The sequence below is a fragment of the Numida meleagris genome, chromosome 1, assembly GCF_002078875.1.
Source record: "Numida meleagris isolate 19003 breed g44 Domestic line chromosome 1, NumMel1.0, whole genome shotgun sequence".
Taxonomy (NCBI): Eukaryota; Metazoa; Chordata; class Aves; order Galliformes; family Numididae; genus Numida; species Numida meleagris.
The window spans coordinates 106,428,839-106,448,853 of NC_034409.1; the positions used below are offsets into that span (position 1 = coordinate 106,428,839).

The 20,015-nt window shown below is 38.9% G+C and overlaps 1 protein-coding gene across 5 annotated transcripts in view; it reads right to left on the reverse strand.

Moving 5' to 3' along the window:
* Nucleotides 1–20,015, reverse strand: part of DSCAM (DS cell adhesion molecule) — a 463,977-nt gene that overhangs the window by 166,191 nt on the left and 277,771 nt on the right. For all 5 annotated transcript variants that reach the window (XM_021405879.1, XM_021405906.1, XM_021405915.1 and 2 more), the window contains 5 exons: nt 16,164–16,310; nt 10,504–10,782; nt 7,912–8,187; nt 5,106–5,402; nt 4,026–4,301 (listed from right to left, as the gene is read on the reverse strand). In XM_021405879.1, coding sequence (XP_021261554.1) covers nt 4,026–4,301; nt 5,106–5,402; nt 7,912–8,187; nt 10,504–10,782; nt 16,164–16,310 — 1,275 coding nt within the window. The remainder of the gene's footprint in view (nt 1–4,025; nt 4,302–5,105; nt 5,403–7,911; nt 8,188–10,503; nt 10,783–16,163; nt 16,311–20,015) is intronic.

The window sequence follows — 20,015 nt, forward strand, 5'->3', positions numbered from 1 at the left end:
CTAAAAGGAAGTTGCATTTAACAGAGGCCAAAGTAAAACACACCGAAAGGTGATTACAGTTGCAAAGGCAAGCACCTGACAGGTATAAAATATTAGAAATTCAATATGCAAATAGAGCCATAGCCTCACCCATTTATGTAGGCATTAGAGTGTGGGTAGATTTCATCACTGCCGTCAGAACTCAGAGCTGGCCAATTCATTTGTCTAAATGAAAAAAATTAATGCCAAGATGGCTTGATTTCCAAAATACTCCTTTAGGATTCAGGCACAGTTCCAACAGTGCTGTGTCTGCCAAGCACAAACCTGCTTATTTTCCTGCCAGCCTATCCACTCAAGTTTCCATCAGTTAGCTTAGAAGACTGCTAGCTTCCAAGAAGGAAATTCAGGGACAGAGACAATGGACAGGCAAGGGATGGAGAGAATGGCATGCCATGTATCTCTGGTCCAGTCATTTGGAGACTGCAGAGCTCTAGGGTACGTGCCCATGCGGTCAAGAATATTAGATCTTCCTAAAAATGCCGCAACTGATTTAATGTGGTCTTGAATTGACTCCTCTGATCAACAGTGCTAAGAGGTAGCTGCCTCAAGGTCAAGTAATACAGAGATGCTCAGCATCAAGCTTTTGGCTTCCTGCCAGCCTGTTAGGTGCAGAGAAAAACTCTGGTTCTCTGGCAATCAGGATTTCATTCTGAAGTTTGTCAGAAAACTTTCTGTTCTATCTGAGATCTTACAGTGATTTCCAGAGAATATCCACAAGATCTTGCTTTTATTTGGATACTTAGAAATATCTCAAAATACTCTACAGAATGGGCAATCCTCTTTTATTTAATTACATGTTCATGCTATTGCATATCCTTATTTAAATGGTGCTTTTGCTGAAACCTCATTCAAGACAGAATTACGATGCTTTATGTACTTGAAAATTTGGAAAGTGGGTGTAAATGAGGCAGAGGATAGCAGATAAGAATGGCCACTTGTAAACGTAATGCAGAAAAGTTGTGCTCGGTAGAGCCAAATTCTGTATCTACCGTTGTCATAGATCTCTGAGATGATTAAATGGTTTCAGTCCGTCTTTCCCAGCAGGTAACCAGTCTGGATAATGGGGCTTGTTTAAGAAAAACAAAGAACTTGGAGAAACAAATTTATTTCAATGGGAGCAGTGCTTTGAGCATATAAATGCTATACAACAGTAGGTAAACTGGAAAAAAAAAATCAAGCTATAAGCTTCTGAAATTGAACATAAAGATACGTAGATAAAAGATTAGTCTGTGCCACGGCTGCCATTTTCCAAAGAGGTCCTTAATGCCCAGGTGGGTTTTGAAAAGGAACTCAGTTCTGAAGCACTCTGATACCACAGAGATTATCAGCTCAGAAAAACTCATGAGGAAACTGGTAATTATGTCTTCAGAGCATAACATGAAGGAAACAAAATACAAATTCACTGTTCATTAAGTATCGCCCATTCTGAATCACTGGTCTGGGGTCATCCAGGAAGCCTGTAGCAGAAATGAGAATAAACCAAAGGACCCACAGTGTTGAACATGGGCAATAATCCTCCCTCTGTTTCTCTGGAGAATAAAGAAGCGGAGTGATAATATGAGAAGTCAAACCTTAAAATAAGGAGATTTGGGCACAGACATTAACTCCCCTTACAATGACATAAATCAGGATTCCTTTAAACTCCTGTATGCAAGCAGAGCCATATTTCTTATTTCTCGGAATAAAGCGTGTTTGGAAACTCATCACATTCACTTTGGAATTCATAAAAGGAAAATGACAGCATAAACATTAGCAATATTTTGAAGCAGCAAGCCACAGCTGACTAACCGTCCCTGGAGGTGTTCAAGAAACATTTAGATGTTGTACTGAGGGACATGGTTTAGTGGGAAATATTGGTGATAGGTAGACAGTTGGACTGGATGATCTTAAGAGTTCTTTTCCAACCTTGGTGATTCTATGATTCTACAATCTGCTAATAAGTTGGATAAAATCACAATGTGGTTATGGAACAAAATAATATATAGCCATTTTGGCAAACACTATGCAGTACTAACCTCCAGCTACAGAACCTTGAGAACTATTCAGGTTTATTAATACAAAGCTCAGCTTTGATATTTTGGGCTTAGCATACAAGGTCAGGAAAGCAACCTCTTTAAATAAAGCCTTGCCAAGGTCAGGGCATGCTGAAATGTCTAGGACACACTCTGCAGCCAATTTCAGCAACTCCAGAGCAATACATATGATCCCCATTGATACATCTGCTTTGCATGTGCAATTCACGTTGCAGTTCACCATTCTCATTGCAACTTGCACTGCTCTGATGCATCTGCCTTACAGAGCTCTTGCAGGAGAAGGCTGCATCACAGGTGCAGTGGCATCTCACCCACTGGCACTCTTTGAATGAATCACACTTCTATGCTAGTTATTCAGAGCACACGCAGTCACTTTCAGATTTCTGTCCTGCCAACAGTCCTGGCAGTTGAGTATCTTTAAGCCATAGGATGCCAAATCACTGATAAAAAATGACAGTGCATAATCAAAATTGATGGGACTGACCCATTTGCTTTCTAGGGTGGAACTGTCAAGTTTGAAATCTGAAACCTAATGGAAGTAACAACAATATTGCAGCTAACTTTCCCAGCAACTAGTAATGTTTTTATCTAACTGCTCATGCCAAGGATGGACCACTGGATTATTTTATGTGGCTACATTCATTTTTATCATCACTTGAAGAAAGGCATCATTTAAGAGGCAGCATTCCTCACCAGATTTACCACAGTAAGCTCTCAGTGCAATAGCAACACAATTACTAATTCAGCATTCGTCTCCTCAGCTCCTTCAGTAGACCTACAATATTTTTGTGACGTCAAGCAGGATACCAGATGTGTGGAAAGAAATGGTTACATTAGCTTTTTATGATACATGATATGATCAGTGGTCCTGTTGGTCTCAGGTGTGTGAGCCATTACATCTTTCACAGAACAAATTGCTAGTAGCTTAAGGCTAATCCCCTGACCTGCTGAAATAATTAGCAATCACTTCAGTCCAGACTGAAAACAAGAAAGGGCTAAACAAACTAAACAGAAAGAAAATAAAGGCTCAGATGTCTGTAACAAAGCAATTTTACTTGTGATCTCTGTGTCTTATCTGAGAACAGATGCAGAAATTGACCCTCCTTCTTCCCTCCTCTCTCCCACCAAAAAAAAAAAAAAAGTACCCAGGAAAAGCTCCTAAGAACTTCAAGAATGGTGAAATTACACTTCAATTCTTCCTACAGGCTCTCATGGGGTGGACTGTACAGTGGTCCTGTTGCTCAAAACCAAATGCAACTGCAGTCAGGTTTTTTATCTTTGTGTCCTTGTGAATAGGTCTGACCATTACCAAGATCAGAAAAGGTTGAACATAATCCTAGGAAAATTTCTGTTCTCATTTATTTCTGAAGTCTTTCAGGTCATCCTCATTTGGGACTATGTTAATAGATTTTAAGCATGCTGTTAGAATTTGAATTCACATTTACTTACAGTATTAACTTTCTACAGCAGCATGAACAGTCAGAAAAACTTGCTTAATCACAATTAATGTTTGTAGTTCCTGTCTCTGTTTATTGACAGAAACACATGCTTCAAAATTTTCATATTGTTAAAAGTTAGAAAGTTATTGACTAATGAAAATGCAGACTTAGTCATTTAGCAGAGAAAGAGTCACCAGTGAAATTTAGGTCACAAAATATTTATTCATCTGCCGACCAAACTGCTGTAGTGAAAACTGCCAATAGAAAGCTTGTTTCCGTACAGTCTCCCATTAAGAAGCAATAATCTGTTAATTGAATAAAGGAGGGTAAAAACCAAGAGAGAACAAGAAATTGTGCCTACTATCTATGTTGTCATTAAAAATGAACAGAAATCTGAATTAAACATCTTAAGAATTCATTATCTAACTGCCAATACAATCTTACATATGTTATCTTGTGTTTCTATGAACTACATAGCCATTATCTCAGCTCTAGTTCTCCAAGTTACCCTTACCTTTCACTGTCACATGAACGCTCTGGCTGGTGGACAACTGGGGCTGAACGAGGACATTACATGTGTATTCCCCCTCATCTACCTCCTTCTGCACATCTGAAAGCTTCAGTGTCCCATTGTTCTCAAAAGCCACTTGGCGATGGTTAAAGGGTAGCAGGTTAGAGTTCTTGTACCACTTGATGGAGTAATACGGATAGCCTATTACACGGCAGTGGATGTAGGTGTCCCGTCCCGCTATTGCTGTGATGTTTTTCATTGGTCGAATGCTTGCTGGCCCTGGGAAGGTAAAAAAGGAACTCTTGAATAAAGGCACATTTGTTTGAGAAAACAGACATATTTTTTTTTCTGAATATACCAGTGTTAATGACATTTACAGATGCAGCTTGCACAACACTTCTTAGTATTTGACAGTTTCTGCTTTTAAGAGACACTTAAGCAGCTTCCCTAATCTTTGTATGCTCTAGTTTTTCCTTACCCTGCAGCATACATACTAATTATGTGGGGGTATATGTTGGCATTATCCAACACTTGTCTGATAAAATCTTTGCTGCATTACCAATAAAAAGTCTGAGGATGATTTAATTAATGTGAAATACTAACACTGATACAAAGCTAAAATCCTGTTACACATGAGAAAACTGACAAAGTTAGCATTTATTTTGACATATATAAAGTATAATACCATGAGGATGGGTATTATGCCATGTAAAGCTAGAAATGCAAGGTAAAATACAGTATACATGAATAATTACAATGAATGTTGGACAAGTAAAGGAGGAAAGGAAAAGAAAAAAAAACATGCACAACAGGACTAAAGTAAAGAAAATGTGAATTAGTAAAGATGAGTATACGAAAAAGAGACTACAGAAAACAAAGAGGAATCTTCCAAAGTTTAACCATATCATACGCTTTCTGGGTCTGGGAAGGCAGAGTGGGAAAAAAAGAGGGGAGGAAGAAAAGGAGAGGGAAAACAGTAAGTTGGTTTTGGCATTCCAAGACTCTTTTCAACACATGCAACAATCTTCTTCTCCACTACAATGAGTTATGTGTGTTTTTTTGAGGAGCTGATTTGACAAGCACCTCTTACGTTTATTCGAGCCTGGTACAGGACGACTCCAGCAGAGTTGTTGGCAGTACAGCGATAAACTCCACCATCTCGGACCTGAGTGTTAGAGATGTTCAGGTAACTGACCACATTCCCTTCAGAGGTGATAATCTGGCTGATACGATGACTGCCATCCTTCACAATGGGATCTTCATCCAGTGTCCAAGTGATGGTAGGCAGGGGGGTCCCCTTCACATTGCACATAAGGGAGACTGGCTCGCCTGGACTCACCACTTTCTCACTGAAGGCAGAAATGATTTTGGGAGTTCCATCTGCCAAGGGAGAGAAAAGGATGAGAAGAGTACTTATATGCTGTAAAGCTGTTTCCTCTATCCTGAAGCCTGTCACGTGAGACAAAATCTTTTTTAGAAGAGATGTAAAGAACTGTATTCCTGGACATAAGTTTAATTACTGAGAGGTGGAAACAAACTTTGGTAGTAGATTATTTACTTATGCAATTCTTTCCTTACTGAAAGTTTCTTTGTCATCTGCTAAGAAACTTGGTAGTGACTTCCACTGAGGGAAAAGCCCTTGAATGGAAGGATGAGGGCTCTGCACAGCTATGTGAACTGCCAGGTTCTTGCAGAGAGGTGTCAGTCATACACAATTCATCAGTAATGACATACAACAAACCACTAACATGCTTTGAATTTTATTTTTCCTGGTACATTACAGCTCCTTTAAAAGCTAAAGATGAATTCTGTCAACAAGAGCCAGGCATAACTTGCATAGGCTAATTTCACACAGCTGTGTCAATTCAGTTTAGTCCTGACCCACAATATCCCATTTAGAAAAGTACTGAATTAAGGTTTTCCTGAATAGGGACTGCCAGTAACAATAGTGAAACCAGTTTCTTTCTGTGGTCATTTTGTGTTGCTGATAAATAACCCTATGCGATGAGAATGTTCAAATAATTTTTCTTGTTATCCGTGTCACAATGTACTCAGCCTCTACCAGGCAAATGAATAAAGAGAATGCATGGAGAGACAAACTTAGAGATTTTAAGTAGGAAGCAGGATTAAATAACCACCTACCCAGAGAGCTCAGAGGAATAACATTTAGGAATGATGACACTCTGCTATTAGTTAGAAAGTTCCTTCTGAAACCACGTAATGCATGCTCTCCTTTGAAAATTATACTTTCAAAGCTGTATCTAGAAGGGATTTCAGTGTAACTGGGGGCAAAAGTGCAAGAGGCTACATGTCAAGAGCAGTGTGCAGAACACAGCAAGCAAGCTAGAAGCTTGGACAACAGTGTTGTCAGCTACTGTCTGGTTTTAAAGAACCAAGAGGCAAGTAAGCTAACTTAACTGTCCCTACAATGTTAGCACCTGTAAGAAACAGAAGGAAGAGGCTATTCATTACCTAGTGAGTGGCCAAAGACACACAAAAACACACGTTGTACATGAGGCTCTTTATGGACAACTCCTTTCAGTTTCTTACAGACCAGAGGTTGTCAGAATAGGATTGACAAGTCTCATGCTCTGTCTGAGCACACTATGTACTATGTACTGTCTCCTCACAAACACTCTGCTATGTACTACCCACAAGTCTGGGAGGTTGAACCACAGTTATACCCTTGGAAATCATAATTCTTATATTACAATTTAAGTACAATATTACTCTGATAAAACTGGCATGATAGATACAAGGCCATCCCCAAAACATGCTGAGTCACAGTAAAATTAAAAATAGTGCTGAAATATTCCTTTGCTTGCTTGTCAAATTGTGAAAATCGTAAGGCACTGCCACTTTCAGACTGCTGAAAGACCTCAGTATACAAAGAGGGGATTTTGTTTGGTTTGATTTTGTAATTTTCTCCTCTTTCTTACTCTCTCATTTCTGTCCCATCAGTTGTGTGACAAGAGTTTTTGTTTATTTATTTATTTCCATTTCTAACTCTCTTCCTTTCCTTTGCTGTGTATTAGACACTGTCATCCCTCAGGAAAAAAAAAAAAACAAAAAAAAAAAAAACAGCAGCAATAGGAGAAAAAGCTTTTTATCCTGAAAGGAAACTGTCACCAGACCAATAAATCTTTGAGTGTGCACACCACGTACCTCTGCCACCCCTCCTCTTCCATTTTTTTTTTCTTTTTTAATTCAAGTGACAGGCTTTTTTTGGAGATGAAAGCAGACATTATTTTCCCAGCAAGACCTGGGTGTCTTTGAAATCTTTCCTGCTGTTACTCTCTGATAACCTGCACTCTCTTGACATTGTGATAGATTATCAATATGCTCTTTAGGATTTCTTAGTCACAGGAGATGGTTGCCGAGGTAACTCGGTCCAGGCAGGTAGTCTCCTCTTTTTCTGTAAAGACTAAAAATAGTGTCCATGCCACAACTGCACTACATGCTCATTAATGAACTGGCTCTGTACAAACTGCTTGATTATCATGTGGAACACTGTATCAGGTACTTAATATGATCTCTAGATCTTCTGCCAATATGTCCAACCAGAAAAGCCATACCAGGAAGGAGATGTCTGGAGCTGAATAGGGATCTCTTATCATATGTCCAGCTGAAAAGGTAGCGTAAAAAATCAAGACCATCATCCCTAAAAAAGAGGGACTGTGAAGACTGTTCGGGAGGGATATGCTTTTCTAATCAATACCTACCTTCCGTCAGTTTTCTTCAGAGTAGGGAGGTACAATAAGCTCTGCTGACAGCTTGAAGGTACCCTCTTCTCTTGTTTATAGCCTCCTGTACTTCACTTTACAAAAGTGATGCCAGAGACAACACGTAAAACATGGAGACCAGAATCACTAAACGGGTAATAACTCACCTTCTAATATTACTTGAACATAGTCTTGAGCGGACATCTTGTCCTTGCGCACAAAGCACTGGTATGCTCCACCATCACTCTTAGCCATGCCATCCATAATAAGGTTCTCCCGGTTGATCCCAGTGATCCGAACATTGTTACCAGGGTTGATGATTTCACCATTACGGTACCATGAGAGCTCCTGGTCCTCTGTTCCTGTCACACTGCAGGACAAGGACACTTGACTACCAACACTGCTTTTCACTTTTCGTGGGCTGATTGTGGCTTTTAGTGGTTCTGAAGATTTAAACCAAAAGAAGGGAGAGGGAAAGGGAAATAGAGAACATTAAGTATACATGTACATTTACGTGTGAGTAACACATTAACTCTCAGCTAACACAAACAAAAATCACATCCATACCCTTCTGGAAAAACAACAACAACAAAACAAATAAAAAATTCCCCACAGATTATTGTGCTTGCTCTGAACAAGCATCTCCCAAAGAATATCCATGACACAGAACAGAAGGATCAACTTACTTAACGTATGATATCATCCCCTAGACTATGCCTGAATGAATGGTAGGAGTAGATCTACCGAATAATAACATTGTCGCTAAGGGCCTATCAATAGTACTACATCTTTTCGGAGAGTAGGATATTACTTCAGATTAGTTCAGTGTGGACCTTCGTACTGGTATATTAGATGCATTTCTGAAGATCATCTTCTGGTTTCATTTCCTCCAAAAGGAACATAGTTAACAAGATCTCATGTGAACAATTGCAATAAATGACAATTACCAGACTTGTTTTTAAGAGTGGAAGGTACATACTAAAACGTTAACACAGATGCAGTCATAAACATCTGTGGGATCTGTCCACACATAAATGCTTCTTTGTATGGGCTCACTAAATTTTCTGCTTTAACACAGGAGGACTAAAGTATTTTCAAGTCAGTCTTAAGAAAGAGTAGGACATAGATAATACATGTTTTATATTGCAACAAAAGAGGATGAACAGAGTTGAAGAAAAGTCATAAATGTACATGTGATCTTTATCCCACTTTCTAATAATTACTGACATTCCTGAATGCAGATCTGATCTCATGTTTTATATATTTTGGTTTAACATCCTTATAAAGATAACAGATTTTTGTGAAATATATATTCATATTAGCTTCTTGTATGCATTCAATACTATCTCTACCACTAAGAAAAAAAGGCGTAATATATTTCCTTTTTCAGTTGTGGATAATCAACACCAGTATCATCTCCAATACCAAATACGTACTATTCTATTTATTTTTTTAGCCAGCTTATATACACACGTGCATATATTCCTACATAAAAATTTCCATAACCAAATCATTCACTTTACAGAACATTTTTTAACATACAAGTTATAATAAATCTTTAGTGCCTCTCCAATACATATTGCCAAAAATTATTGACCCACTGGGAACAGAGGCCTGGAAAAAACACATGGGTCAATGACTTCTATCCTTTCAGATCACAGATTCTTATGTAATAGTCTTTTTGTCCAAAAGAGTCCAGATCAATAACTAATCTGTGATCACATGCATGTTACAAGTCACTGAACATGTCTATATTTACTATAAAAAGGCCAGAAAGGCTCAAAACTGTGAACAGTCCATTAAACAAAAATAGGTACACTGAAGTGCACCACCCCCATCTTAGAGACTCAAGAAAGTAAAGAATATCTTCAATTACAGAGAAGAGTAACACTGTTTTCCCCAAATCTTTCTTGCTGCCAAGCTTATCCAGAGGATATCTACTTGCTGGCTGACCACTGAGTCCATACATAAAACACACCACTAGGATCTGGGGATACTTTCAGTATCACTAGCAACTCCATCACAACATGTTTCTGAAAGTTCTACTTCTGTGTCATACATGACAAACCGAATTTTAATGCATACGCTCATTAGTTATAACTCACAAATTATTGACCTTTAATCTTTGTTTTATTTTGCACAAATCCATCATGTGAAATTATTGATGAAGACATTTTAATGGTCTGAACTGTTCTTCCTTTTCAGTTTGCTAGTTGTGCTACACAGGTGGAAATGTTAGTTCACCAAGTGTAATTTCTATTCCAGGAAATCATTTCTTTTTAACAATAGAAGAATAACACTTTTCCAGTGCGGTGCTTCTGAGTAATAATTATCTTTGCTAGAATTTGTGAAACATTCAGAATATTCACACATGAATACTCAACTGAGAGGAGGTATGAGTATTCAATATTACTGAACAGCATGAGTCCTGGCAACAAGAGTTTGGCAGCTTTATTCATGAGAACATTTGCAATTTCTTTTTAAGCATCCAATTGAAGATTCTAAATTACATATCCTCTGTGTGATAAATTATATAGGTACACTATAAATTGCATCTATTTGCACTTCTGATCGCTCAATTGTCCAACTAACTCATCTCCCCAGAGTCTAATTTCTAATGTTGCAAAATTCTGAGAAGTTTAAGCACCGCTAAGGTAAAGTAACAAAACAGAAGGTACAGAAAGCTATAGCAACATCTTCCCACATGCAAATGTCCAGGCAAGAAGCAGTCCAAGAGCTTCAGCCAGTCCAAAACTTACGTTTTACATATAGCCGCCCTATCATCTCAGCAGTACCATAGTTGTTCCACACCTCGCAGACATAGTTGCCTGAGTCTGAGGGACGCGTGTTCTCTATCAGCAGACCTGTAACTGTCTGCCGAAATCTGCTGTCAGGCTCCCAGGGAACGTTGTCCTTCAGCCAACGATACTTTGGTGTGGGGTGCCCTGATGCTTTGCAAGGCAGCTCCACTCGCTGTCCTGCCATGGCTTTACGGTGGTCAAACCCATCTAGAATAGATGGAGCTGAATTCGCTGGATCTGAAAGAACAAACAGAGATTTTCAATGGGATCATTCAAATTATCGCATTCACTATGTAGTATGTCAATATTTATTCTCCTGCCTTTTTGACTCACTAGCCCAGTGGTTTATGTACTACAGTTTGCTACTGTGCCCCAGCCATCAGCCTGAAATATCTCAGTGGTGATGGCTGGGATCCAGCAGCCCGTACTACTGAAACACCTTATGACTACTAGGAAACCCTCCCATTGGGTTTTTTCCAGGTGGCATCCATTTCTCTGGTCATCCTTCATACACCCTATGAGAGGAATAAAGAGCCAAAAATGTGTTGCCTGACCAATTACTACAGTTACCCCTCCACTACTTGATTAGAATGAAGCCAACACACTCTCCAAATTTCTCAGTGGTCTGAACGCTTTAAATTAAAGGCACAGTTGTCTAAGTGTATGTGTGATTGCAAACACTTTGTCATTTTAGTGGTTGTTGACTTAACCAGCTCAGGTACTGCTCACAAGGAAGCTGCAGCAGATCCTTGTCAGGAAATTGAGAGATTGAATGCGCAATCTGTACTAAATTCATGCTATACTCTAATTGCTACCTGAGCTAGTTAGTTTAAAACCTTAGCTATATCTTCATGAACTCATCTCATGTATGCATCTTCCACAGACCTGGGAGGATACACATGAGAGCCAAATACCTGTACTGCATTAGTTAGAGGCACTATACATGTTATTCTGTCAATCCAGAAACTAAAATGGTGACGGTAAATGAATGGGCTAAGTAAATTTTGTGTGAAAATCTAAGTAAAACTCCAAATGCCAAGTTCAATTAAAGATAACCACAGATTTTTTTCTGTTCTGCAGATACCAGCAGCAAGTTGAGCCACTAAGGGCAACACCACATTCAGTTTACAGTGACTTACTGCCTGTCTCATCAGAAGTATGTCAGCCAGTAGTTAAACAGATGAATTTGCATGCATCAGTAGCCACTGGGTTCATATTTGGCATGGAGGAATTTATTTTTTTTAGCTTGCCATGCTGTTTACGTCTGGCTTAGTGAAGGAACATGCTGCCAGGATGCTACTGGAAAGGCCAATGTCAATTTGACTAATTGATTAGCCAGCTCCTTTTTCCCCTCTGGGGTCATGAGGCATCTATGCTTTCTGTGCACAGATTTCTCTGTTTAGCCTGAGGAATGAATTCCATAAAAATGTACGTATGTGAGGAGTTACAGCTCTGGCTGTTAGGAAGAACACATCTACATAAAAACAGCTTCTTTAGTTGAAAATAACAATTAAATAATGAAAAAGTAGAACCGACTTTCAGAGTTATTGCCTGTGCATTCCTACTCAAAACTCTCAGTATCGTTGTATTATCACAACATGCTTTTAACTTCAAAAGATTTTGTGGAAGATATATGTGGTCCCATTTGCAACCTTTTAAGTACAAATATACAAAGTACCACATGGACTTTGAAATAGGGTAGAGATCACCAGGGAGGAACTATAGTAATGGTAAGGAAAATATATGGCTAATAAATACCACGTGTTGACAACTTCCCAGTTTTCGGCAGAGAACCACTCATGCTTCAATGTGAGGCCCAGGAAAAGTGTGACATTACCTCAGATGAGAAGCTGATGGTGACAGCAAAGCAGCATGTCTGGCTCTCATCCCCAGGCAGAAGCCAGGAAGGCCAGGCAAGCTGCCTCAGGAGGTGGGGGCAATGGCAGTAGCTGCCATGGGAAGCATGTCCCCTCTTTGCTACTACCATTTCTCCACCTACAAGAGAAACCCACCCACCCCTAGGTCCTCTTCTCCAAGTTAATATCACTTTGTTTTTTCCCTTCACAAACTGAGCCTGAGCTGGAGTAAGCCAGCCCGAATCCCCATCTGCGGAAAAGCTGAACTGAGATTTGCCGATGTTCTTTCAAAGCTTTGCAATGGATTTTATAGAGAAGATATTTCAAATATATTAAGGGATGCACAAAATATAATTCAGGTGACTTGTTTTCTTATGCTGTCTTCTTATATATTTAAATAGATGGTTAAAACATCTCTTTAGGACGTTCCTGGAAGAGACTTCTTGTTAGAACTTATACATAACATATATTCTAGCTAAGTAAATAAAAAGAAAAAAAGCACAAAAGAAATACCAGGATTCATACACAATTATCTCCAGTGAGGCAAATGGTAAAGTAACATATCCCAATTACAGTATCTGATACGGACTATTTTGAATGATTTTTTTTACTGTGCTTCAACACTCAGGAGCAAATGACTTCTAGCAAGGACAAAGGGGAAAAAACTGAGGCAAAACACTGTTATACATGCTAAAATGTTTTCCTTTGCATCTTTTCTGAAGGACAAAGCAAGAAATTCATTATGCTTTCAATATCATGGGGCTTTTTTTTTGGTTTTTTTTTTGGGTGGAAGGTTAAAAAGAGATAAAGAGTTTAAGAGCTGGAATTCATGGCTGGACAAAATGATTTTTGGAAGTGCATACTATAATGGGCATTAGAGGAATATTCATTAGCACGTTATTTGTCTTGGGTTTTATTTTGAACGGCCACATGATTTCAAAAATATGTTCTTACTGCAAATGAAATTTAGAATTTTGCTTTCGACATAGGCATACTAATTATCCAGATTTGTATTTTCTCTTATATACAACGTTCCCTTCTTCACACTTTCAAATAGTCAATAAGCTTAATACTTACTAGAAAACATGGCCAAAAGAATAAAATCAATACCCACAAAAATATTTTATCTCCAATTAAGCTAAGAATGTTTATGGCTATAAAAGGCAGGCAAAAACGTAAGTCTTGTGCAAGCGGACGTTTCACAACTATGCTCGTGGATTCTCTGATTTCAGCTCTTTAAGGACTTAATAATTTAAAACATAATAAATTCCTCTAAAGACAAATAAAACTTGTTAGAGAAGTATTAAGAGTAAAACTCTGCTCGTAATTGCTGTGCAGAGCTCAGTATAGCTCTAAAGGAGAACACTTAATCCCACAGAATTCAAAAAGGCAGTTATTACGCACAGGTAACATTTCTTATTTTGTTTTGGTCTGTTGAGGGGACCAGAAGGGGACAGTCCAGAGAGGGCACATGTTTCAGAGCACTTATTATGAATTACAAACAATACAGAGCTTTCAGTTCTCCCCTTTTGTTCAGTGAAATAACTAAAATTTTCCTGTGGTAACCAAGATACAAGCCTGATTTTATTTATGTTACCACTGGCTCAGCCTTAGCATGATTTCATACGGAAGCAGACCATATTATGGAGCCAGTTAGAAGGATAGGACCCTGCCTATTTTTATAAGACCAAAGCAGGAAGATTACTATGCAGAAAAAAATATTTTTTCATCTGTCCAGGAAAAGGAAACACCAGAGTTTTGCCCACCGGAGACAGAAATCAAGGAAGAAACTTCCAGATCTGACTGGTAAGTGATTCTAACCTGAGCAATCACACTTTATTTAGCATTAGCATCTTTAAGTACTGATTTATGTGTTCAGAAGGCTCCAAAATATTTCTGCAATGTTCATACTGGAGGAGGGCAGGAAGTATATTACTTATACAAGTCCTTGTGCTCGCCTCTGACTCCCTTAGGGCTCTCAAGCAGAGGACAGACTGCTGAGACCTAATCATTGCATTTGTTTGTTTTCTGATAAAAAGATCAAAAAAGAAGAGGATAACATCAAAAGGAGAATGGCCGCAGTGTTAGATTATGAAAGTCCTCAGTTTAAGAGACAGGGAACTTCTAGAGAAAGTCCAATGGAGGGCCACGAATATGATAAGGGTTCTGGAGCATCTCCCTTTTGAGGATGGCCTGAGAGACCTGGAACTGTTCAGACTGGGGAAGAGAGGGCTGACAGGGGAACTCATCAATGCTTGTAAATATCTAATAGGCACAAGCCAAGTTGCTGGGGCCAGGCTCTTTTCATTGGTGGCCAGTGACAGGACAATGGGCTCAAACTGGAGCACAGGAAATTTCATCTGAACTCTAGAAGAAAATTAAACTTTACTTTGAGGGTTTCAGAGCACTGGAACAAGCTGCCCAGAGAGGTTGCGAAGTCTCCTTCTCTGGAGATACTAAAAAACCACCTGGATAATTTCTTGTGCAACCTACAGTATGGAACCTGCTTCAGCAGGTGGTTGGCCTTGATGATATCCAAAGGTCCCTTCCAACCCCTACAATTCTGTGATTCTGCGATACTCAGATGGATCTTTAGGTTTAGGTTACATGGCAACTTAGTTACAATGAAAAGGAGAAAAACCTCAGTGAGGCATTCAGTGTGATGGTAGACTTGTCTTCTGTAAAGAAAGAGAGAGAAAGAAATAGAGAGCCTACAGTCAGCTAACTATGGATCAGGGAATACAACTGCAGATTCACACACATGCAAATATAGTCACAGGCGCCTAGCAGATGTGGGAGATGGAGAAGAGCTATTTCTATACAGATGTATTTGAGAGTAAATTGCAAACCCATGCCTAGAGGCTGTTCTTCCTTCTCACCTCACCCACAACTAGCACCTTCTCTCACTAAAAAAAATGGGTAGGGGGGAAATTGGAGCAATATCATATTGCCAGCTCAAGTGTTTTGCTGAAGGAGGGATCCTTCTTCACACACACAATAATCAGTAGATGATTTAAATTCAAAAGAAAAAGTGAAAACACTCCAGTTACCTTCAAATTTTCCTACCGTTGCACTAGGCCATTTGCCCATAAGCCTCCCACCAGCCCTCCTGCTTACTTGCAGCACTCTGAGTGTCCTAGGCATGGTCACATTTCCTTTCAGGCTGGAGATGCCTCCTGGCAGCAGCAGAAAGCACTATTTGTGCTGAGGAAGGAGCATTTGAAAAAGAAGGCTGAGATGCACCTCAGCTAACCTGAGACACCTACAGCTGAGATAAACACTCTGAGCTCCTGCTATGGTTAACAAAAAGAAAATTGTTCATCTCACCTCAGTATGGACAGCTGAAGCTGGTCAGACACGTTACTGCTTGAAGTGTCTGTGCATCTCCTTTGTTTTCAAAAGGGAAGCTAAGGGGACTGGATACTTTCACTGAGAATGTCTACCTTTAATGAGATAAATCCCATCCACAGTCCTTTCAAAAGCACTCCAAACCTACTAAAACTCACTATACTAAATGCCAAAGCCAAGCTGTACACCCTGCCTGCTCTCTGGAAATATTGAGTAGAAGCAGGGAAACAGAAAAAGAAAAGGATTTTAAAATAGAGAGCAGCAATAACCTCACAATGATCCAACTATACCTTCCATTTAATAGAAAATTTGGTTGTTGGTGCATATGGGCACAAGATCCTGCCTTGCCAGTTCAGCACACTAGAGAGAGGCATATATAGTACTTATTTCAACACTATATTTATAAGGCAGTACCTGATACAAAAAGTCTTGCACTGTTGCTTTGTCGTGTTTCTCCAGTGTATCTGTGCCTTGTGATACATCGATAGTTGTACAGTCCGTCTTCATTCTGTACGTCTAAAATATACAAGGCTCCCGTGGATGTGATGAGAAATCTAGGTCCTGAAAGACACAATAATTTACAGCATTTAAAATATCTGCAAGTTGTTGATGTGTTCTGCTTGCTCACACCAGAGGAGTGAAGATGCAGGCTAGAGCGTCCTGAAGATTTTATTTCCAGAGTCTAAAAACAGCCTGCTATAAGTCTGCTCACTGCAAATGCATATAAAGATATAAACACCTGTACTTCTTATTAAAAAGAAAAGGATCTGTAAGGAAAATGTGAGGAATGAAGAAAAGAAGGCTATTCTAGTATATATCACAATTACAAAACAGCATCTGAGAGATATCTGAAATAGAATATAGAGTAAAGAATTGAAGCCATCAGAATTTAACATTGTAGAGTGATATGGTAATTCTCTATAAGAATTGTACAGTTTAGAATAATTGCAGTCTGTAATTAGAGAAGCACAATGTAAGCAGGTACACAGGCTCTGCGTCTAAAAGAAGGGCTTTAAAAAACCATACAAGCATGGAATGTGTTATCCAATAATCCAGGACTTTTTTTTATTTTTGTTGTTGTTTGTTTAAATTCTACACAGAAAGGTTTATTTCAGGGAGAAAAATAAGTCCAGGAAGACAGTTGCCCCTTAAAACTGAACAAGTTCAGGGTCACCATTTTTCCCAGAGTTCATTGATAATGAAAATAATGTAGCTGAAATTCTCTTCAAATATGTATTTTTTTTATTATTAACTCCAGAACATGTGGAAAATGTCATGGTACATATGTACACACTTGCAGTTTTGATCATTTGACAGCTGCACAGGTACATTTCTTCTGTTGTAGATGCTTGTTCTAAGGTCAAGGACACAAAAAAGCCAACCTCCACATTTACTCCAAAGCTTCTCCTGTATTAGAATAAATGGAAAATAATATTGTTGGAATGCACTGCAAACCTAAGCCTCACAACTGACCACTTTTTTCTGTTTAAAAATACTGCAGTCTGACCTATGTATGCTTTTCTAAAACTTTTACACTAGAGAAAAAATACAAAAGGAAAAAATGGAAGACAAGATAACAACATTATCTTAATTTTCTCTAAGTATCTGATAGCTGTTAAAACATATATACCTGTACCTTTGTATTATAAAATATCTGTCTCCCAGACTAAGGAGAGAATACACAAAGATGAAACACATATTCAGTAATATGCAGTAAGCAATATTTCTTTTCTTCAGCGCTCCATTTGAGCAATGACTTCTAAATAATTAAGCGTAGTCAAGGTGCTTGCTGACAATTGCGTCAGTAGGAAAGTAATCCAGCAGATAAAAGACAGAAAGGAAATGGCATCATTATGGAAAGCAATCTCCTTTAAATCACAATCTAAAAGAAGTGGAAAAAAACAGCTTAGGACAAGACTGACCCTTAAAACACAGAATACCTCAAGCAACCTCAGCCTACCTCTCTCATTGTATGTATACTGAATTATAAAATAGCCATGCCTACGACTTGTCTTGCCTGATCCTGTTTTCCTCAAAGTCAAGGCACAAGCATGGAAGCAGTCAGGTTACTCCTGAAAAAGCACTGAAAATGTAAGTGCTTGTGTATGGAAAGCTTGTGTTTCAACTTATTACTTGGAAATAAATGTTTGGTTGAGCATGGTAGGAAAAGCATGTGAGTAGTTAATATTTCTTTGTTTCACAGCCAGGTGTCTGAAGTGCAGCACTGTAAAGGTTACATAAGAAAAGCAAAGCTATCCTGCATCTTATATTAGAATATGTTTTGTTGACATTTTTAGGAAACAATATGTACCATTAATAGGTTTAATCAATAAAATGTTCTACCAAACTTCTGAATTACTGACAAGTTATTTATTTGCTAGTCTGAAAAATAACTTGGCTTGACCAAAAATATTAATTACATTTTTTACAAATAACTGGCAGCTAACAGCTACTAGCAACCAGAAAACATCTGGACTGCAAGTCTGCAGGCAATTGGTTAGTGCTAGAGGTAATACTACCTGATGGCCAGAGAACATTTTTATTTTTGGTGGCTCTCACACTACAAGTCCTAAATACAACATCACATCTTGTGCTGAGTGTTTCTTAGTTTTCCTTTCATGGCCCCCAATTACTCAAACATAATTACTCAGCCTACTTCACCCCATCTCCTCATCACATACGTACCCTGCAACTGTTTCCTTTACAAGGTTTACCTTCACCACTAATTCCATACAAGAAACAAGATTTAGAGCTACAGTGCGAAAACCCTGGGTTATTTGATTCATGTGTCACATGCAGATTCTGCACAGCTAAAATATTCAAAAAGCAAATCTACCTTTGCCACGAAACATATTACAAGGACTAAAGGTAGTTAAGGCACAGTTGTCTGCCTTAGTCTGCAGGCAGCATAAAATCACAGTTTCAGGAGACAGGAACCACATTTAAGGACTTTACTAGGCGTTAATGTTGGGTGTGCAGCAAAGGCAATCTCTTCTTGCTTCTCCTTCCAACTGTGTGAGCATTATACAGCACTGTATGTAGGGAAGCACAGCCATTTCAGATGTGTGCTTGCCTACAGCAATGCCATTTGGCTGGCAGGGCTGCCAGCAGGGGCTGTACACATGATGCAGACATGTTCTCTGGAGCCCAATCAACACTCAGATCAGATTTATCAAACTGTGGTGTATATGAGTGGATAGGCTACTCAGCTGCTTTAACATCACAAGACCAGAAAGACATGTGAGTTAAGAAGGTGCTAGTGAGATGGTTGCAATATGTCTGCTCCCTCCAGTAAACCTGCACAGATTGTGCATTTGTATCAAGCAGCTGGAACCTAAACAGTTGGGAGGTAGAAATGTGCCCATTGTACAATGGCTTCACGTAACTTCCTTTTCCTGGGCTCCAATTTCAGCTTTGCTAAATATACATAATTCTAATTCTACAAAGAGTCACGCTACTGGAGACCGCTAGTAGGCACAAGTTTAAGATTGCACAAACATGTTCAAAACTTAACGAATTATGTTCTGCCTGCTTTGCTAAAACTTGCATAATTTTCAGTTATGTGCTATACAGGCTATCACTAGTAACTCTTAGGATAAGCTTGTCACAAAGAATCAAATCCATAGCTTCCCTTAAAAGGGCCAGAAGTCCACTTCCTCAGTACCTCAACACAACACACATGGCTCTCACTAATACTTACACTGGAATCTAAGCCAAGGAAACACGTAGGGCAGCTACTGCCAGGTTGAAGGCTTTGTACAGACTTGTGGGCTATCACTGTGGCTATCACTGCCTCACATTTGCAGGTTTCCTGCCAGCAAGCTTCCTCAGGTGCAGTTACACATCTAGGTCTCTGGGTCAACCACAGCTGGTGCACTTATTAAAAGTTTGCCACTTATTAAAAGCAGTTTGTGAAAGATATGCAGAGCCAAGAAATTGGTCAGTATGACCCTTCTATGTTTTCTGGAGAAGTTATGAATGTACTTGAGCTATCTAACACTGCTTAGATCATCTTTCTGTTGGAAATTACTCAGGCAATTGTATAATAAAACTTCCACCTAATGCATTAGCTAGAGAATTTGCCTCACCCTCTTTAAAGATAACAGAAAATAAAAAGTGATTGCCACACACCAGATGTTATCCTACAGTGTGCATCTCTCACAAACACACATTATATATAATTGCAGGTCTAAAGCATTTTCTTCTCTTCTTCTTAATATATTTTGCATACTTATGTAATGCTTTAATAACCAACTCCTGCTGTAA